At 43.6% G+C, this 22,882-nt stretch overlaps 1 protein-coding gene across 24 annotated transcripts in view; it reads right to left on the minus strand.

Annotated features, from left to right (window-relative positions):
- RIMS1 (regulating synaptic membrane exocytosis 1) overlaps positions 1-19,184 on the minus strand; it is a 302,405-nt gene extending 283,221 nt beyond the window's left edge. For all 24 annotated transcript variants that reach the window (XM_015620669.1, XM_033512981.1, XM_033512971.1 and 21 more), the window contains exon 1: positions 18,718-19,184. In XM_015620669.1, the coding sequence (XP_015476155.1) occupies positions 18,718-18,881 (164 nt within the window). In that variant the 5' untranslated portion in view covers positions 18,882-19,184. The remainder of the gene's footprint in view (positions 1-18,717) is intronic.
- Between the last annotated feature and the right edge of the window lie 3,698 nt (positions 19,185-22,882).

Consider the following 22,882-nt stretch of genomic DNA (forward strand, 5'->3'; position numbering starts at 1 on the left):
TTTTTTTTTTTTTTTTTTTTTTTTTTTTTTGTCTAATGAATATCCCACATTGAGGAGCGGGGGTTTTTTTGAGAGGGTGAACTGCTGCTTCTAAAGGTGCACGCTTGTGGTCAGCAGCACTTTGACCAGTAGCACTTGCTTGTGTAGCTGTGAAGACATGATTACATCTATTTCAGTTTGAGATTTCATTGTGCATGCCTTAAAAAGCACACTGGGGCAGACACCTTTTTCATATTAAATTCCACATCTTAAGGTCATTCAAAACAACCAAAAGTGAAGTTTAGTCCAAGACTGTGTCCCGTCACCCCTCTCAAATGTAGTACTGATGCACTTAGCTTCTTCTTCCATATCCATCTTCTGGCTGCCAAGATACAAGATAACACTACTGCTTATCTCTCATCACTTTGGAAAACTCATTACTTTCTCCAAGATCTAGAAAAGAAAGAGCTAGACCAGCCCAGGAGAGTCAAGGTTATGTGTTATCACAGTATTAAGATTCATAATGTAGCCAAATGGGAATTTCTACATTGGAGGGAGAAAGGCAACAAAGAGCTGGAAATGCTCCTCTTCCCCTTTCCAGCTGTTTCAGGGAATGGATCATATGGTGCAGGATCAATGCAGTGACTTCTGTTTCACCTCTATAGGATTTACATGCTGTTTCCCCTCTCCACTCCCTTTCCATTGTACCACTGGGGAGAATGCAGAGAGGAACAGCCAGATGTTCCAGGTGGTGGGATCAGTCCTAGAACTGGCCAACCTGGCCCACAATACCAAATCAGAAGTAAAATAAGACTACCTTAAAGCATGCTTCCTCATCCCAAATGACACCATGCAGCCTATGAGATTATACACATATGTGATGTATCTTAAAAACTGGAGCAAAGTTTTCTACTGCTGTCTCCCAAACTCCTGTGTAAGATAGGCATATGCACAGCCACACATACACCAGGAAGACCACCACACACTGCCTGGGGACCAGAGTTATCCCTACACACCAGAGTGTGGTACTGGAGGAAAAACTACTGAAAAGTGCCAAGGAGTCTTCCCAGCCAAGAGCGGCTGCTGATTTAGCAAAGCAGGGACCTTTACACATTCTGATTAAGGTCTCTACTGTACAGTGAACTCTTTGGCCTCCATTATTCACCCTTCTCCTCACCTGCTGAGACTTTAGATGTACCTGCCTCAAATGTCAACATCCTTTACTCCTTTTTCTTTCCATTTAATCAATTCTTTTTAGTTCCATTCTTCACCTACCCAATAAAGCAGAGATGCCACCTTTAATTAAAGACAAAAACACACAAACACTCACCGTTCCCTCAGGCACTGAGCCTGCACAGATTAATATGTACATGCACATAACCTCCAATATGTCAGGCTGGAGATGACAAGGCTGGACAGACGCAGGGGACATGGCACCCTGCCTATAAACCCCGAGACTAACAAAACATTTAGAGCTGCCTTACAGCAGATCTACTTGTTCTCTTTAAATCTCATCTCACTCCTCTCTGCTTACTCTGTTAGGAAGGTAATATCCTGGTTCAGGGCATTTCTACAGACTCCATCATACAGCACCTGTCATAGCAGGGGCCCTTTCCTAAACAGAGAAAGCATTCTTATGAGTAAAAAGATTAAACCAGATTCCAAGTACTCAAAACCAGTTCTGGAGCTTCAAAAATACTCCAAAATTCTGAGACTGAATTTCATAGCAAATTGCTTTGAAAAATAATAATGTTGATTACTACCATTAGGTTTTAGGAACCCTAAGATGTGGTTGAGATTGGTTTCAAAGTCCTCTGCTACAAACAAGGAGACCTAACCATCCTCTTTTTAAATCAGACCAGATCTCTTACATGGATCTATCTTTTAGTGGGAAGGTATGGGGCAGCAAAGGAGTAGTTAGATAATACTATAAAATTATTATTCTCTGGGAATGTTGAATTCAAATGAACTGAGTTGTGCACTTCCTTCTTCAGTCAAACTACCCTGTGTTTCCGGACGCTCTTGCTGTACCACCTGAGCCTGCTGAAATCTGTGAAAGCAGCTCTGCCAAGCCTCAAGTGCCTGAACCTAATGACTCAGACCCTTCTCTTCACAGTCATGAAGCTGGCTTACACTCAGAATTTCTAAACCTTTGTGTTTTCTACTTGCCTTCTAATTTATTTATTATCACACTGAAAATAAATGTTCACCTCCTCCTGATTCATGTGCTTAACTATCTCCAGTTCAAGCCCAAAGGGAAACAGACACATAAATAAGCAAGTCCCAGGTCTGCTACCAGAGGATCCATCACTTTTCATTACCCAATTCTCAGTGTGCAGAAGTGCTATTTTACGCTTGTTCTGTACTAGACGAATCTAGCTGCATCACTCACAGCCTACTTCCAGACTCCCATCCCAGCTAATTCCAGCCTTCCCCTAACATCTTGCTCATGTCATATATTCCTCTTCTACTGATCCCCACAGCACTGCCTGTAATCCCCTCTAAGTCCAACTTCTTGTGCCTTAAGGGACGTGTACTTTCATGCAGTTCCCCACTTCCTTGTGTCCTTTCCCCTTTCCTGATGTCCCTCACAAGGCCATAGACTGCACTCTCATCCTCTCACTCCATTTCTCTTCTCCCACAGCAACTAAGCAACCACAGCTTTTCTAGTGAATAGCCTTGCCAGCACAATGCAAAATGCTGACTATTTTGCATGCTTCTCTCATTAATCTGGTGGTTACCTTGTGAGGGCATTCAAAACACCTTAGCTAACGTGGAGCTTAAGTTTAATGCAATAAAATAAAATGAGGATGTTATCAAAGAATCAAAGTTTCACTAATGGCAGTTTAATGATAATTCACATTCAAAAGGTACTGCTTCTCATGTGGAAGGAAATATGCTCTAACCTCAACCATAATACTATTTGAGAAATGAAAGATCCCCGAAGGAAAGATAGTGATCTCAAGAATTATACAGGAGGGATCTGAAGAAAGTGGCACACTGCTACACAGGTCTGAAAACCCAGTCAGAATCACTGACTGAGCTGAAACCTTTTTCACTGCTGTCTGTGTTCCAGCAATGAAACATGCAGAGTCTGGAGACCACTTCGACTTGAGGAAATACTCAGGATGTGTTCAAGGGAGCTCCACATTGGTCAGCTCCAGAATCCAACACCTGCTTCCAGGCTCCCTCCAATCCCTGCTGCACACAGCTACAAAACCTTATTTACAAAAGCAACCAGCTTCCCACCCACTCCTCACTCCTAAAGTCAAGAAGTAGTACCAATGGACATCTCAAATAGCAGATGACATCTGTGTTTAGACAACAAATTCCCCGCCTGGGAAACACCAGGCCAGCTTCAGTACTGTCACCACACCCCCAGGGACGGTGCAGACATACCCTCTGCCATGACTGGAAAGTGCTTTGTATCTCTCAACACTGACTGCAGTTTGTCCTCTCTGCAACTTTTTATGAACTGAGCATGACATTTGCACTGAACAACACTGCATTTACCTTACAATTTTGCAGGAAGCTCACCTTAAACAGAAATGCAATTTATTATGTTCACAAAGGCTCCTTAACTCAGCTTGATTTGGCTAAGATTTTATTTTATGAAGACTATTATTATAATGCCTGGAATGAGAAAAAAGAAAAATTGCACATGTTCCTAAAATATTACAGATTGAACTCTGATGCCCTAGACATACTGTATGTAATAAGTCAGATATAGATATAATATATATCCATATAACCACCATGATTTAAACATCTGGAAGGTAAGTAAACTTGAAAACCTTAATGAAAAATACAGTATGAGATAAAGAAACATATAACTTTATAAACCATTTTTTAATTCAGCTGGGGAGAACCATATTACTATAGGGCATGATTTGAACTGTCTTCTAGAGAACAAACTCAAGTAGCACTTTTCAGGCTTACAACATAAAACAAAACATATTTGGGGAACTAATAAAAATTGGATGCTGATAGCCCTGGTATGCAGCTCCCCAAAGGATATTTTGCTACCACATAAGAAAGGCTCAACTACACAGCATAAAAAAACTTGCAGACTGCTACATTCTGACAAACTATGGAGAGGCATTGGGTTTGAGTGGCAAGGTTTTAGTAGCTGGTGATCTAGAGTGACTCCTTTGAGAAGCTGCTCGAAGCCTTCCCCATGTCCAACAGAGTCAGCGCCAGCTGCCTTCCAAGATGGACCCATCACTCACCAAGGCCAAGTCCCTCAGTATCAGTGTTAGCACTGCTGGGATAATCATAGAATTAAGATCATAATCATAAAATTAAGATCACTGAATCCAACATTTCACCAAATGTCACCCTGTCAATTAAATCCTAGCACAAAGTGCCACATCCAGACCTTTCTTGTACACTTCCAGGGACAATGACTCAACCACTTCCCTGGGCACCTCACTCCAATGCTTAACCACCCGCTTCATGAAGAAATTATTCCTGATGTCCATCCTGAACCTTCCCTGGTATAGCTTGACACCAGTTCCTCTTCTCCAGTCACTGGTTGCCTGGGAGGAGAGCCTGACTCCCACCTGGCCACAGACTCCTTTCAGGGAGTTGTAGAGAGTGGTAAGATCTCCCCAGAGCCTCCTTTTCTCTGAATTAAACAACCCCAGCTCCCTCAGCTGCTCCTCATAGGACTTGTGCTCCAGACCCTTCCCCAGCTCCAGTGCTCTTCTCTGAACTCACTCCAGCCCCTCAGTGTCCTTCTTGCAGTGAGGGGCCCAGAACTGGACACAGGACTCAAGGTCAGGCCTCACCAGTGCAGAGTACAAGGGCATAGTCACAGCCTGGTCCTGCTGGCCACACTGCTGTTGACAGAGGCCAGGACGCCATTGGCTTTCTTGGACACCTGGGCACACTGGCTCATGTTCAGATGCTGTCAACCAGCACCCCCAGGTGCTTTTCCCTGGGTTGCTTTTCAGCCACTCTGCCCCAGCCTGTAGCACTGTAGGGCATTGCTGTGACCCAAGTGCAAGACCCAGCTCTTGGCCTTGTTGAACCTCATTCAGTTGACTCTGGCCCATTGGCTGGCCATTCCTGTTCAGATCCTTCCTGCCCCCCAGCAGATCAGCACACCCATCCAACTTGGCACTGGCTGTAAACTTACTGAGGGTGCACCCAATCTCCTTAACCAGATAAAGACCTTAAACAGGACTGGCCCCAATACTGAGTCCTGGAGAATGCCACTGGGGACCAGCCATCAGCTGCCTGTGACTCCATTCACCACAACTCCCTGGGCCTGACCATCCCGCCAGTTTTAATCCAGATAAGAGGTCACCTGTCTAAGCCATGGGCTGACATTTCCTCCAGAGGAAGTCTATGTCAATGGCTTTACTGAAGTCCAGGTAGACTACATCCAGTTTTTCTCTCATGCACTAGGCAGGTCACCTGGTCATTAAAAGAGACCAGGCTGGTTATCCAGGACCTGCCTTTCCTAAACCCAGGCTGGCTGGGCCTGATCCCCTGGTTGTCCTACACACACTGCATGATGGCACTTAAGACAATCTGTTCTGCACTGGAGCTGGGGAAGACTGTGAGGAGTTTTCCCCTGAAAAGGAAGGAATGGCAGAGATAACATGTGAATGACTGCAGTGCCCATTTCCCATCCCAAAGCTTGTCTGAGGGAGAAGACAGAGAAAATCAGGAGTGAAGCTGAGCCCAGTAAGAAGGAGAGAGTGGGGTAAAGTGTTTTAAGATTTGGTTTTATTTATCATTATCCTACTCTGATTCTGACTGACAGTAAGTTAAATTAATTTCCCCAAGCTGAGTCTGTTTTGCACAGGACAGTAACTGTTCAGTGATCTCCCCCTGCCCTCATCCTGCCCAGAAACCTTTCATTATATTTTCTCTCCACTGCCTAGCTGAGGAAGGGAGGAACAGAGCAGCTTTAGTGTCCACCCAGCATCCAGCCACAGTGAAGCCAGCAGAGTACACAGCAATAAAATCTTTCCTGTACTCTCTGTCGCCTCAGCTTTAGCCTGGAGGAAAATGTACTTCTCCTTTTCCTTTTCCTTCAGGGAAAACACTTATAATTTTCTTGTTCATTCAGTTCTTGGCCTCTGACAAAGGAGTCAAAAGAGTGACAGTTGCCAAAGTCACTTATTGATTTTCTTGGTTTATTTATGAATTCCAGACATGCAAGTGCCTGTCTTCAAATTTTAACGCCTGGTATTTCACACCATTAAGTAAATTGCCAGGAAGACTACTTCCTTTCCACCTCTGCAACTTTCACATAGCTAGCGAGCTGTCCTCACAGAAAGTTCATCAAAGTTTGGCTTCCATAGAAAGCTTTCAAATGTAGGTCTTCTTCACTAAAGCTGTATGCGAAAGTTACCTGCCTTTTCTACTTTAAAGAAAGCTTTTTTCTGTGGTCTTAGTCTACCAGTACACAGGAAGGAAAGCTCTGTATTAAGATGAAAAGAAATAGGAAGCAAAGGGAAAAGTAAAAAGGTACAGTATGGGATCAACAGGAAGTTTCAAGGCTAATCCCAGTACAATACACTGCAGTAATCCAACAGAATGAGACCAAAACCATGAATCACTCTGTGAAGGTCTTAATTTCAGAGAAATATGGCAAACTCTTATATGCAGGCAGAAAAAAAACACAAAATAGTAAATTCTTCAAGGATAGAGCTGAAAGCACTCCCAAACTATAAACCCAGTAAAAACTAAGAGGGCAAAACCCCTCTATTTCAAGGAGCATTCCTGTTGCTGCTGTTCTCCTCAAGATTCTTCCCTCATATTGTTCATGTCATTAATTTTACTTTACATCACAGAAATCTCAGCTTTTATCTTTTTGATCTCATACAGAGCAAAAACCAAGCAAGAAAGACTCAGATCACCTTGGCTGAATGCAAGATAGAGCAAGGTCTCACCAGCCATGTAACCAGAACTCTCCAGCTCCTTTTCTACAAGGACTGCTTAAACCTGGTCGGACAGGGACCAGCTTAGAACTTCAAACAGGCCCACTAGAAAAAGGGATGCTACAAATGAACAAACCTGTAAGTTCCTGCTGAATCCCTGGTCAGTCAACTCCCAAGAACTTGTGCTGATATTTTTTTTATGATGAGTGCATAACTGATGAAAGAAGATTGAAAAACCCCTTTCAAGATAAATTATGAAGATATTTTGCTGAAAAAGTGAGAGCTTTTAAATTTAAAAACTACAATCAATATCAAATCATCTAAAAACACAAAATACAAGAATCATAATATATTAGTGAGGTTCTATAGTCTTAGAACAGATTTCTCATTAAAAAATCAATATCTAATTTTGCTCTGAAATACAAGAAAAATGTACTGTGCATTTAATCTCAAAGGAATTTACACACTTTTCACATACACACTAGCAGAATCAATTCATATAATTCTGCAATTTCCACCTTTGAGTAAATACAGTTCCTTTCTGTGAGTATATTGAAAAACAGGTTCTTGGAGAAACCAACAGAAAACAACATACAATATTATGACTGCAGGAAGTTAGGGGTATGCAGAACACAAAGTAAGAAAATAATACAGATACACTTCTGAACAGTGATAAATAATATGTGGTGCTTTTTTTTGTTGTTGTTGTTGCTTCTCCAGAAAAGCAGATAGCCACGCCTTGGTTTCACTTTTCTTAGGTTTCTTACTTTCTGTGTAAGGCTTGGGGTGTAACTGAACAATTATTAGATGCATTTGGGTAAAATGCACTTTGGTCTGCAAAACACAAGATTTACACAGACATATCCCATTTAAACAGACTGAACAACTCTTTGGTTTTACTCCAGTTAACAGATGTGCTTCCAGTGAGGCTTGTTCAAGGCAGAGACTCAACACAGTTAATCAAACTCAGCAGAGACATGGGACCACAGAAATACAATGTTTTGCTGGTCCATGGCAGCAACTTTGTCACTTGTCCTTGAGATATGACTGCAGGCAATATAGTTCCTAATTTTCAGCTCTTCAACAACTTTCACCAATGCATTCTGCATGTTTACAGCAATGTTAAGCAACATAACGTTGCAATTAAAGTCCATAAAGCAACTTGTACATATTTCTGTACAGCGGTATTCATAGTTCCATATTCTTAGGCACAAGCACATATACACATATAAAGCCTCTTTTAATTCTCATCCATAAAGTGCAAAACCATTTCTCTGTCACTTTGCACGTACCATCCTGGGCCAAAATCAATAGAGTTAAACTAGGATGATCTAGAGCCCTCATAAATTCTCTCCTGTCTTTTAAACTGCCTCAGCTCATGCTCCACGTGCTACATCAAACAGCTGCCTTCCCATTCTACATCTATAGCTAAAAACACATGACCAGCAGAACATGAAACTGTATAGCAGAAGTTTGTTGTGCAATGTCAAACTTTCTACAACCAATAACAGTACCAAGAAGACTTATCACTTAGAGTAACTAAAATACTCATAGGTTTCTATATTCTTTTACTGATCAAGCTTTAAATTTTTTTCATCTACATCTTTGCAATATCATAAATCAGTACAAAATTTAGTCTCCTGATGTCAAATGCCAAAATTATTCTAAATTTAATACTATAAATAAGCAAAAGTGCAACGACTTTACTTTGAAAATAACCTCATATAAAAGGCTAATTAAAAACCTAGAGAATAATGAATATAGATGAAAAAATACTCTGCTTTCTTAGAACTTGCAAGTGCTAAATAAATTGTGGAAAGAAAAAAGATGAGAAAGCTCAGACAGCTCTTACATGTGGTTTTGCATAGCTCTTGATGCTTTTTCCAAGACCAATGGAAATCACTGAAAGAAAACTTACACTAAAAAATCATGGCTCAAAACACAAGTAAACATATTCAATCATCCAGCTTCCAAACTGGCCTTTTCTTATATAAACTGCTTCATTGTCATTTCTTTCAAAATCCTATTACTAAACATTTAATCTTTAACATGATTATTACCCAGAGATGTAAATAGTTCATGGATAAAACTCTGGATTGTTTGTATAGTATAGGACCATAGATTTTCTAAATATGTGGAAAGAGCATGATGTATCAATAGATGCATTACAAAATCCTAGTTTATGGATATGATTTTGAACCCTTCACAATATATTCAAGGACTTTAAAATTTATATATATTTTACAAAAACGCAGACAAAATCTTCATGAGCAGTGCCTACACGATTTTTAGTGCTCACTAGGCTCACAGTCCAAACAAGATTGGAAAAAAATATATCATCTTTTATTAGACCTTCTAGCATAAGACAGAGTTTTGTATGCATAAACACTTTGATCAATTCAGAGTATGCAGTATTGGTAACCTAGAGAAACACTTGAGAAGACACTTCACACTTAGGTCATTCAAGCATGTGAAGACTTCCATTAGCAATTTTCAGAACAAACAGAGCGCTCTGCTTCTTGCTAAAAGAGTAGTACCCTTTTTCCCTGCAATATAATAGTACTTACACTAAAATAGTGTTGTTGGGCTGTGCTCCATTTATGAGAAATGTCCTAATAAATTTCATATCATGCAGTTCAAAAAGTCACTCTCAATTAAGGATCTTAAAGTAAATAACTGTATTTTGATGCAAGATATTTAAACAACCATTCTAAAATTTACTATAATTTAAGATTTATCTAAAGCCCAAAATACACAGAAAATTATTTTGTGGTTATAGCTCAGATCCTCAAAATTTGAAGCAGTTAATTTGCTAAATCCATCACTAAAAAGTGTAGTTCTATCTGCTAGGTTCATCTCTGATCAAAAAGCAACTCTCAGAGCATATACTGATCTTCAGTGATTCCAGGTGGCCTTAATATAGGAAAGACAGACCAAAACATTAAAAGATTTCTAACACTACATTTTTATTACAGATATCTGAAAAAACTCCATATACAGACAGGTACATTCCCTTAGCTTCAACAGTATGAACAGTGCTTGCCATAGGCAAAGTGTACAAACTCCTGACACTGAAAATGAGACACACATGATATGAAGAAATTCAGAAATTTGTACCTGAATAGGTGTTCTAATTAAATCTAGAACTGTCTGGAAACAGCTACTCATCATGCCGTGTCTTTTCATGCCTCTCAAGTGGCAACTGTATGAATGGTTTTGTGTGTCATTATCCTGAAAATTGCAACTAGCTCTTCTTGCCTCTGTAACGGTGCCAGGAAGTATATTTGGAACATGGCTTTTTGCTTAAAACTCTCTCTGGGCATAAGTATCTGACATGCAATCAAATTTTGAGGATGATTACTTCAGTTTTACAGAAAATGACAATGATATCCTATCAATTGTCTTATCTAAGAAACCATTAGATGAAACTCATCGTGATATTCTTTCCTGCTGCTTGTTGCAAATATCAAAAGTCTGACTAACATTTACTGTCTAGATTCCAAAACTAAGCTACACTATAAACATTGCATAATATTTCACCATACCTATGGTATACTGTGAAGTATAAAAATAAGAGATAAAACAACCATAATTCTTGACAGATGTAGGTATCTGATAAGGTATCTGCATCTTTACAGATCTAATACCTAGATTTGACCGAGGCAAATCATACAGAGATGTAAATCTGGTGAGGTGTAAAACATTTCACAAATTTTAAATTTATGTAAGTATTTTCAAAAAGCAAAATGAAACTACTCACTCTGTGTTTGTAACTTATGACATAGGATTTTTCTACATGTTTTATCACTGCTGGGAACTCAAGTCAGATTATAGGCACGCAAGCTTTTTCCCCTAAAACATAATTGCATGCTAACATCTATTAATTAAAACTGATAGGCCCAGGAGAGTAGACAAATACAGCAGCCACCAGTGGGTAGAGCAAAGGAGAAAGTAAAATGAAGTAGAAATTATAATTAGTTCTAATTATTGGCAACTCAAAACAGAATTTCAGTTTTGTCATTTTCCACCTTCAATAATGCCTGCATTTCAACAAGCTTGAATACAAGGGCAGCAGTATTTTTAAATAGCCTTTTCTTAAGGCATTAATATCAAGTCCTAAAATGCTTAGTAACCGCTTGATGAAGGAAGCATGCTTCATCTTTGTTAGATGCTTTCCTATCCAAGGATGCAAAAAAGTCTTTGCATGAATCTTCAGAAATAAAAGGGTATTGACAAGACTGAGAATTTCAAATCTCTCTTAATGTTGTTCTCCCCCTGCTATTTTCCAGAAAAATAAACAGGATAGTACCCTCCCCCTCTATGAAGAAGCCTCTTCTGCATAATTCCTTTTAAGATAAGGTTTATAACAATTCTGTACTTTGAGAAGTTCCTGCCCAGAGATCATGTTCTTTCACAGTCTTTGTCTTCACCCTTCTGCAGGGCACAGATAATGCCCTGAGTTTGAAGAATGACAGACTTCTTAGTTAGAAAGTATTACTGCAATGTCAGACAAAGCTAGCAATGAAGCTCAGGCAGAATCTTGCATCAAGTGGAGAATCATGTGGGAAGATATGTGCGCAGAAATAATGCCCTGTGCATCCAATAAAGCCACTTAAACTCAGGCCAGAAAAGAGCTCTGGACAACAGCTTGCATCTCAGGCGTTCTGAAAGTTCAACTTACACTGATCTGAAGCCTGTGTCTAAAAGATGGTAGGAATGTTTATTACTGTCTGTTATCCCCTATCACCTCCCTGTAAAGCTACCTCTTCTGTAGCTTTTAAGAAATGCCTATCAATCTGCTATTGTCTGCTGACAGTCTCCTGCTCCTCCTCAGCAGTGAGATGGCTGCCCAGTAGATCAGTCAATGACTGTCTCATAATTGCCTTGCTAGTGACTGTGTTCCGTTGAGAGTATGTTTTGACTCCTCAGTCTCCTTAGAAAACTCAGTCCACCCTCAAGTGGTGAAAAAATCACTATCAATTCTCCAAAATACCCTGAAAGGCATGAAAACACTCCTTGCAATTCTGAGGTCACCACAAGTTGTCTGCTTTATCAAAACACCTTTATGACCATACCTGCCCTCTCAGACTGATGAAAACTTGGAGCTTCAAATGTTTTTAAATTCATTCTGATGCTTCTATTGGCCAAAAGGCCATAACAGTTTTTGCACTGTTCAATTCTCTCTCCTCCTCTCTGAGCAAAGGCCTTGGGCAGTAAAGAGAAAAGACTGAGGAGCAGTGACCAAACCAATTCCTTCCCTGAATGATTTGAGAACATGTTTAGATACTGGTCTCTCTTGTAAGCCTGAAAACATACAGCATAAGAACATGCCAAATCTTGCACAAGGAGAATAATCCCAGGGGCCAACCAACTGGAAAGAAGCTCTTCAGAAAAGCAACTGAGAATTCCTGGTCAAGACCAAGCTGAATGTGAGCCAGCAACATATGCTTACAGCAAAGAAGGCCAATGCCATCCTGGGCTGCACTGGAAAAGCATCACCAGCAGACTGAAAGTAGTGATTTTTGCTCTCTACCACATCTGGATGATAAATCTAGTTTTGGGCTCCTCAATATAAGAAAGACATGCTGGAGCCAGTGCTGCAAGGTGCCATGAATACAGACAAGCAACAGGAGCACCTTACATGAGAAAAGGCTGAGAGACTGGGGTCTGTTCAGCCTGAGGAAAGAAGACCCAGAAGGATTTGTACACATGTAAATTCCCAGCAGGGAGGACTAAAGAAGACGAGCCAAACACTTCCTAGTGTCACCCGGTGGCTGGACCAGAAGCAATGGACACAAACTGAAACACAGGAAGTTCCATCTAAATTATTACTTGAGGGTAGCTGAACACTGGAAAAGACTATCAGAGAGACTGTGGAGTCTCCATCCTTGGAGATACTCCAAAGCCATCTGCACTTGGTCCTGGGCTACCTGCGGCAGGTGGCCCTGCTTTGAGTAGGGGGTTGTACCAGACGATCTCCAGAAGTAAAATTGTTCCATCATGGATTTGTACACTCAAGTGTCAGGAGCAGAGCTGGCACTGCCAGTAAGAGGTGCAAGGTAATATTTGAACAGTCTTTCTGGGTGATTTGAGAGGCTTAAAATACCCATGCACACAGAAAGCAACCTACTTACTCCCTGCACCACCATAGTGTCTGAAACATGGTGGATCCAAACTGCTTTAAGTACAAAGGAAGAAATAAAGGCTTTCAAGCAGAAGCCTCCATTCCTCCTGCTCTGCTGCAGAGAAAGTGAGATTCATGCAGCCATGGAAAGAATAAATAAGAGGGAGGCTGAATCAGAGGAGAGAGTCTTGGTATTGTTTATCTATTTTATCCTCTAAGTCCTTGGTGCCAAATGCACAACCAGTTCCCAGAACTCTCAATTCCTCCATTGTTTCTCAGTGGGATTAAAGACAGGCTTTCGACCCTTCATACTAGAGATAAGATAAAGACAGACTTCCTGAAGATGGCCCCTTCACTCTCACTTTTATTTCTGGAAAGTGGCCCAGTTTCAACTGAAAGGAGGAAAAATCATCCTACCTCTTCCTTCCCTACTTCTTATGGAAGGGCAGTTATTATCAGGGGACTTACAGCATACAGCCTAAGAAGGTCTTGGAACCGTACTTCATCCTGCTGCCTGTAAGTATTATACAAAATGAGGATGGCAGCAGCTACCACACTGAGCAGTAGTCAGTGTTTTCTGACAATGTTAGGTGTGGTCCAAGTGCTGGAAAGGGAGAAGACACTGTCTCCAGGAAACTGGTTGAGAGCACAAGCCTCAATTTTCAATTACACAGCAGTGAAAGCTGGAAGCTTTCAGTGCCCCAAGGAAATTATAGGGAAGTTACTTTGCAAACCCTGAAACAGATATTCTCACCAACTCCAAGTGACTGGGATTTAGCAGCCCTGAAACATGAGCAGCTGCAATATCCCTATTGATTCTGGAGACCTGAAATTAAAATCATGCTTGTGTGCAATACTAGGTGGTCAAAATAGAGCGTTAGCAACAAATTCTCCCTAATTATTAACTGCCATGAAAAATCTTGAGATAACTTTTAAGATGGGAAAGTTTCAAGTATGTACTACCTCCTCTACTCAAGCTGCTCTTTGAGTAACTCTAACTAATTAGAGTTACAAAACTACAAAGCACTTCCCGTGTCTTAGTTAACTTTCCTCTTACTGCAACTACCTCAGCCAACAACTCCACAGCCTTCTTTATGTCCCATCAGAATCTTAGTAAGAGCTTTTATCCCCACTTAAGTGTGCTCCAGCAAATGAACATTGTGGTAACTAGGAACCACTTCCTATCTGGAACTCAACTAGCTGTGTTCTCAGTTACCATAGTTTCCACTTAGTACTTGCCTAACCCAACAAGATAAGGCACACAACTACATATAAGCAAACTTCAGCCTAAGTACACACACATATATAATTATGTGATTTCTCTGTGACTGAAGTTTGCTGTACATAACTGTGTTTTTTTCAATTCAAGGCACCTTATACCCACAAGCAAAATAGTTGCCTCAGGCTACCTAGTGTTTAAATGTACACTCTAAGCCTTTGAACTATTTTTTCTTTCCATTTTACACACACACTTTTGCAAATGACAGTTTGTTTCTCTCTTCAGTCTCATTGAAAACTTACCCTTTCATGCTTCTTCACAATTTTTTAGTCACATCAGTCACCTGTTGAGCAATATCTGGACTTCAGGCTAGACATTAGTCACTCAACATGAAACTCTTCCCTTCCAGCTACAGGAATATCTACCAAACAAAACAGGAAAAAATGCCTCCAATGTGAATTAGTCTGCAAAGGAGGCCATTTTACTAAATTTTGCTCTATGCAAATATTTATTCATAAAAAGAACAGAAAAAGCTTGGGTGTCTAAGATTGAGTACTATGAGCTGCTCTCCATGCAGCTTTCAAAGGTGTGGCAAATAGGAAAGTGATGCTCTCCCAGCCACAGAAGAACAAAACACAAAGCTCTGAAGCTCCAAGATGAGATAGAGGACCTGCTTCCTACTCCCAGACTGTGAGACTGCACTGAAGAGGTTTCAGTTTCTACTTAGTGCCTAGCAAGCAGCAAAGTGTTTATGTGGATTTCAGTCTTCAGTGCCATGCAACAGACGTGGACCACAGTTCATCAAATGAAGGCATGGATATGGGCTCAGGAATACCTGGTGACACTGTCCCTATTACAGAAGGAATGCAGAACCTGCCTTTAGATGTGAAGGAAATTTCAAGGCAATCAGTTAATAGCAAAGTGTTCCTTCCTGTTCGTAAAACATGCAAAAGATGGATCCTTTACAAACACCCAAACTCCTCAACACGTTGCTCCATGGTATTCAACAAGTCATAGGACAGCAAAGTGTTCCACTTCCACAAACACCACCCACAGCAGTGTGAAATCTGATATCAGAAGGGTATGGGAAAGACGAGGTCCCTTGCCACTGACCAGGCATGCCTAGAAAAAGAAAGTCACACTGACCAGGGTAAGATGCACATCTTTATCCTAAGGAGGTTACAAGCTCTGTTAGTCCCACACTGCTGAAGGAAACTCAACAAAATGACAGATAGGGAAAGTTCCTGGCAAGCAGCAAAGCAGGTGGTCTCAAACCAAAGGGGGCATTTGTAATGCTCCAGTGCAAGCAGTGAAAACAGCTCAGTGTCCAGTTCTGTACCCTGTAACAGCACCCCGTTCACAGGCTGGCATGCTGCAGTACGTGCTGATGTCAGCGGGAACTGGCAGACAGGGTTTACAAGAAGGCTTTTAGCTCACAATCAGAAACAGGGATCAGGAAGACACAGAGGTACAGACCCAAAGGAGAGGGACACAGCCTCTTTAACGATGACCCCAACTGCTTTCACTTCTCTGGAAATCCATATAAGTCCACTTACAGAAGCACTTCAAATTCCCCTGGATCCACAATTTTATGACCACTGTATGAAGAATATAGTCATTTAACCAATATTTCTTCCTATGGCTTTCTGCTATGAGGAGTGATGGAAAGGAAAATTCCAAGTACTGTTTTAGAAACTTTCATTGCTATCAGGACATCCAGAACAGGAGAGAAATGCTGCACCCATTTTAGCCCTTATGATTCATGAGACAGCACATATCCGGCCTCTGATCAGCCCAGGATTGAAGGTAGCCTAGTTTGCAGCACTGATTCTCAGCTTCACTTTCAGGGAAAATTACAGATTTGCATGTGGGTGTTACAGATGGAAACATTTCTCCACCAGGTGGTTTTAATGAAAACTGGTGGCAGTTTTGTTGAGACATTTGGATAATCAGAAAATCTTTTAACAAAGATAATAGGAAGGAGTGGTGATGATATCTGACTTTTATAATATAGCTGTGTCATCTGATAGTACCACTGTATATTTGTAACAACCCTTCATAAAATTATGGAAGTAAATTCTTGTCAAAATTCCAGTCTGAAAAGAATTACTCAATGGAAAGGTGTGTCAAACTCTTATCCCAAAAAGAAAGTAAGCACTCAGCATACAGAAAAAGCAAATTATTTCAGAAAATCTAATGGCTCTCTCATAAGAAAAATATTTGCTGTGACTTGATTTTTACAAACTAACGATACAGCTAAAGCAAATATACAGGTTTCTAAGTTTTCCAATGTATTTTCCCTTAATTTCTGCCTCTTTAAATAAAGACAGAAATCTAACATCACAGTTTCTCAGGCCAGTGGAGGATATAGCCTGTTATTATTTGAAAGAACTTTTGTAGGGAAATTAACTTTTAAATTTGGATATCACAAAAATTTAAAGATAATATAAAGTAATTTCTAGTTGAATTCACAAAGCACCATTTTTGCCCTCTTCTAAAAATTTTATTTGAAGTATCCAAAGTTCATTTAGTTAAACTGCTGAAGATTCCCAGAATCTCATAGGAAAGGAAATATCAGTCCAGAATTCAGAAACACCAATGAAAAAAAAAAAAAGGGGGGGGGGGGGGGGGGGGGGGGGGCGGGGGAAGTGAAAAAAGGAGGAAAAGTTATCCTCTACCCAATGTTAACAAGAATAGGGCTGAGAAAATACTATCTTTACCAACGGAAGTTGATTCTCACAGTGACTTAAGATTTATAGTATTCCTCTACAACATTATCACAGAACCAGTAATCTTCTTCACTGAATAAAAGCTAAATATTTGTAGAAAAGTAGCTGTGCTGGAGGACAAGGAACAGAAGGATACATATAGTTTAGAGCCTTTGAGCTACTCCTTTATTTAATTTTTTTCTGATGAATAGAAACTGAGGAGGGATCCTTCACTCACGTTCCCCCACAGTGACTAACACAACGCATTTTCACGGAACATTTCTCATTCCAATCACCCCACTTCCAAGGGTAGCCACACCCCAAGCACAATGAACTGCAACAGCAAACTGAACTCTTCCGTCTTGAACTGAGATCAAGCACCACGGTGCCGGACAGCTCCTAGCCAGCCCAGCACTGGCAGCTGGGCCTCAGTACCCACCACTGCAAGGATCTCTAGTAGCCCCCGTTAAAATTCAGAGTCAAGAACGAATAGGAAGGGACAGGGACAAGAGTGTACCAAAACGCTGTCCCAGCTTCACCACGCACGGCGCACGGGGCCGAAGTCGGGAGCCTGCGGGGGTTTGGTCCCCAGCCGTGGGGAAGAGCTGGCACCCGCATCGCTCAAGCGGCTATTTCCGATGCAGCCGAAAGAAACACCCAGATCACGTCACACCTTCAGCGCATCCCTTCCGAGCACAGGTGCACGCAAGCAGGCGACAGTGAGGTAAGGATACACCTCCTGTGGCACGGAGGGTCTGCGTGGCGTCAGAGGCTCGCACTGTTCCAGTCACCTCTCCCACCACCTCCCGCCCGGAGCGAACAGGCCTGACGGGCTGTCAGAAGAGGAGAAACCGTGATTCTCCTCCACAGGCCACGACTCCAATCTGTTTATTCTCATCACTCGCAGTAGGCGATTCAGCAACGCTACGTTTGAAGCCTCCGACTGACGGAGGAGGCTAAAAAATGCGATCACATGCGATGTTTGGCAGGGACGAGGGGGTGAGGGAAAAGGTTCAAAAGAGGCTGTGGGGATCTGGTTTCCAAACATGGCACCTACCCACACCCCGCGCTCCCCGCACCCCTCCCCGTGCCGCCGGCAGCGGGATAAACCCACTCCCCCGCCGTCCCGCCAGCACGCCCGCCCGCTGGAATGAGCAGTGCGACTAATTCCATCTATTTCCTAATTACGAACGCCCTGCTGCCCCACAGCGCGCCGCTGCCCGGGGCTGCCCGCCCTGGAGCAGGCGGCGGGCGGGCCGAGACCGGCGGCACGGCGGGCGGAGCGGGGGCCGGGGCTGTGCCGGGCGGGGGCAGCCGCCCCAGCCCCGCGGCGGGCGGCAGCGGGGGCCGAGCCAGGCGGGGGCAGCACGGCAGCCGTGGAGGCTCCCGCACGGAGGGAAACCCCACCCAGCGGCCCCTCCTGGCAGAGGCGGGGTTTTGGGGACCCCAAAGGAATCCCACCTCGCCCCTCACCCCCGTGTCGGGGTTTCCGCCCGCCCTGCGCCGCCGGCTCCCTCGGGGCGGGGAGGGCCGCCGTCCCTCTCCGTCCCGCCGTGCCGGGTTCTCCCGGCGGTGCTGCCTAGGGAGGAGCTGCCCGGGGTGGGGGAGGAGGAAGTTACGGGCCGGGAGCGGAGCGGGACCGGGTCTCCGCGGCGCCAGCCCCGCCGAGCAGGGCGAAGCCGGCTGGCTCCGGGCACCGGCCGGCTCCCGCTGTGGCAGCGCCCGCTCCGCCCGCCGGCGATCGGTGCATGAATGAGTGCCTGAATGAATGAATGACTAGCGTCTGCTTACTTGAGCATGGCCTCTTCTTTTTCTTCCTCCTCTTTCTGCCGGTCCATCACTGCCATGATGATGTTCCTCTCCTCCTCTGTCAGGTGGCTCAGGTCGGGCAGCTCCTGCATCGGGGGGGGCACCGTGGGCGGGCGAGGGCCGCGGGGCCCCACCGAAGAAGACATTTTCTTTCCGCCTCTCCCTTACACCTTCTACCTTTGCACGGCGAACCCAGCCAGCCTCTCCTCCGCCCCCTTCACAGGGTAGTCCTCCGAGCAGCGGCAGCCGGCAGCTCTCTGGCAGCAGCGGAGGAGGCGGAGACCCAGCCTTTCATGGTTGCTTGCATCCACCCCGGCCCGGTGCTGCCGCTGCTCGGTCCCTTTGTTTCCGCGGCTTCGGGGAGCTCAGGGGCTGCCGCGCCGCCGCCCGCAGCCCATCCTCCCGGCGGTGGGCGTGCGGGGCGGGGGTGCGGTGGCGCGGAGGGCTCCGGATCGCCGCCGGCGGGCTGCGTGCGGGAGCGGGGGGGCGGTGCGCGCCGCCGGCCGGCCGGGAAGGGCGGGTGCTGCCGCCGCGATGCTCCGCCGCTGCGAGCCTGGCGCTGGAGAGGGAGGGAGCGAGGGAGGGAGGGGAGCTCCGTGCCGGTGAGGCGGAGTCCGAGGCGCTGCGCCGCTGCCCCTGCCCGCGCCGGGCACCCGGGCCGGCCGCGCCTCTCACCCCGCAGCCTCCCGGGCTCGTCCGGCGGCCACACGGCCGCGGCGCTGGCACCGGCACCGCCGCCCTCCTCACGTCCTCCTCCGGCTTTCCCCACCGCAGGTGCTCGCCCGGGCTCCCGCCGGGGCTCCCGGCTCACCCGAGGCAGGGCCACCCGTGGGAGGGTGCGGGTTTGCTGCGGGGCTGCCTGGGACGCCGGGAAGCCTTGGGCTCCCAGTACTGACGCCGCTCCCTCGGGCGTGATCCGCGCTGACCCCTGCTGCAGCCCCCTTGCCTTATTGCAGCGCTGTCGCGGCCAGAACGTCCCTTCTTTAGAGTCCCACGCTTCACGACTTTCTTGATAAGCTTCTTAAAGCCCGCTACTGCCCCCCATGCCACGGTCCACACACGCCTCCCACGCGGGTGACAAGCGCTCTTACCTATCAGACCCATTTTTTAACTACTGTGACCCACTAAAACTGGCCACGAAACATGTCACAGTGCCGACTGCTGAACTGAGGGGTTAGTGCACAGTGGAACAAAACGTCATGTCCAGACAGAGATCGCTTCCCTGACAATTTCTGGTCTACTAGCTCTGAATAACTTCATTTTGGAGAACTGGTAATGAATGCAACAGCTCTTCTCTACAGGAGATCATCTGCATGTAATCCACTAGCCAAAAGCTCATGCATCTCGCTCTGAGGTGTCCTCTGCTCACACATGTGCCTGACAGTGAATGAAATCATTCAGGCTGCTTAGGAATGCAAAGTTAAAATACAGAGAAAATTGCACTTTCGGGTAAAATGTGAGTTACAACTAACACACGCTGATACTCAAGACCTATCAGTTGTGCCTCAGCTGAGGCCACAGCATGGAAACAGCTTTGGTTTCTAGAGAGATCATCTGATGAGCATGAACCAAAGGGAAAAAAATGTGTGCTGGCAATATTCAATGCTTCTTTCTGCCAAACTTGCCAAGTTTGGAATAGGGACAGAGACCAGATTTCTCCCAGCCACACTAATACCTCTTATACAAATTCTGAAAGCCATGAACCTTCATGACCTTTTGAATTTGAGAGGAATTACTGTGGCCATCTGCCTGTGTCCCCCAAGAGATTTTCTGCAGGACACAATTTGATAACACAAATTATGAAGAAAAAAACATAGTAAGCACTATAGTTACCACCAGAACTTTTGTAGGATGATGTCCGAGTTCAGTTCAGAATCTGAAGTCTCCTAACTTTTCCAGTACATGAAGGAAACAGAAACTTGAATGACCGACAGATGGCTCAGAAGAGATTACAGTGGTGTTAATAAGCAAAGCACTATGAAAGGCTGGTAAATATAATAATATCACACTCACTTTAAGACACAGACTCTCCACTAACTCGTATGGTGATTTGTCCCAGGGCCTGGCCACATCATTACTGCTAGATGTAATCCTTCTAGCTAAGTACTAACAAATCAATAAAATCACTTCCCACCATCTGTGACCGGCAGGGAAGATAGCCTTCATGTAACAGCCTGATGCTGAAGAATTTATCTGTTCATTAACAACAGGCAGCCACTTCAAAACTAAAGGAAGCAAGACTGAAAAAAAATATGATGAGAAGAAGGTGAGGTACCACCATATGTTTGGTGTCAGAAATAATTAAAACATGACTGGAATGGTAATACTAGACATAATGATTATGTTGTTAGAGGTATACATAGGTAGTCCATATTCAATCTTTTAGATAATTTGGGTGTGGACTTGCATATGCCAAGTAAAAGATGTAGCTCAAGTAACTTCATTGACTAGAGCAATGGTCGTAGTGTTCAAGAATCACAGCTTTAAGCACAAACTAAACAAAATATAAAAGGTCTAAGACCATAAGATGCAAGTGTCTCACAGATAATTTTATGAAGTAAATATTACATGAGGTTAAGTTATCCTACTCACCTTTCTGCTTATTAATTACTGACACAGTTATTTATATCTGTTCTGTATTTGTGTTAATTGCTTTATACTAGGTCAAGCACATGAATTCTTACTGCTCTGTGGAAAATACAAAATTAACACAGTGAGGATAGGTTCTTTCATACAGTTTCTTAAAAGGGAAAGCTGAAAACTCTTGCAGAATAAAGGTTTCAAAAGTTATGGAAGTTGGAGTGTAGACTTCCAATATTGTGACTAAAACTGTTTTGCTGAAAAGCACATAATCACAAAAACATTCAGATTGGAAGGCACCAGTGGAGGACATCTGGTCCAGCCAACCTGGTCAAGCAGGGTCAGCTAGAGCAGGTTGCTAAGGACTGCATCCAGATGGCCTTGAGTCTCTCCAAGGATGTGAACTCTACTGCCTCTCTGGGCTGCCTGTGCCAGTGCTTAGTCACCTGCACAGTAAAAAAGCGTTTTCTTGTGTTCAGAAAAGACCCCTGAATTTAAGTTTCTGCCCATTGCCACTTGCTCTATCACTGGGCACCTCTGAAAAGAGCCTGACTCAGTCTTGCTTACACCCTTCCATCAGATATTTACTCATATCTGTAAGATGCCTCTGAGCCTTTTGCTCTTTAGGCTACCTAGTTACATCTCTCAGCCTTTCCTCATATGACATGCTCCAATTCTGAAACGATCTTCCTTGCCCTTCACTTGGCCAGCTGCTCTATGCCCATATCTTTCTTGTGCCAGGGAGTCACGAACTAGAATTATCACTCCAGATGTGGCTTTAACAGTGTTGAGCAGATGGGAAGGTTCACCTCTCTCAGGCTTTTGGCAATGTTTTTCTTTATGTCTAAAAAGTCCTAGACACAGCAGATGTTTTTTTGTATTATTTTTGTACAAAAGCAATAGAATTTACTAGAGAGAGATAAAGAAGAAACCATAAAAGTCATCTCATTTTTTTGACAGGTCTGGATGAAGAGACTGAGCTCTTATTGACAGTATTTCCAACCTTTAGTGGTCGCTTTCTGATTGAAATGATGAAACATCTGACACAATTGTCCAATCAACAGTGTGTGGGAAGCCCAGTGTAGTTCAATACATTATGTCCCAAAGTTGGAATGATACATGAGAGACTTCAAGAGAATTTCATTGCTTGGTTAGTAAGAGTTACCCTTGTTTAGTAACATCTGAAGTCTTGTCACCGACAGGCATTCTATTAAATCAATTTCTCTGAAGTCCTGTCTAGAGCAGACTGCTGTGAAATCTAGAAATGGAATATCAATATAGCTATTGTAACATATCAGGTAAATTACTTTCCTAGACTTGAAAAGCCAATCATTATAATGGAATCCATGACCTTTTCTTCTCAGTTCATTACAACAAATGTTCACTTGTTGTCATGCATGGGGCATCATAACATATGCCCTATGCATAACAAAGGCATATTTCTTTATTATTCTAGACCTCCCCTGAATCTTAGGAACCTTTCTTCTCCCCAATATCTTCCTTTTGTATTGACTAAATGCCACATTCTAAATTTCTCAGTTCCACCAATACTCTCTTTTCACTAGCT

The sequence above is a fragment of the Parus major genome, chromosome 3, assembly GCF_001522545.3.
Source record: "Parus major isolate Abel chromosome 3, Parus_major1.1, whole genome shotgun sequence".
Taxonomy (NCBI): Eukaryota; Metazoa; Chordata; class Aves; order Passeriformes; family Paridae; genus Parus; species Parus major.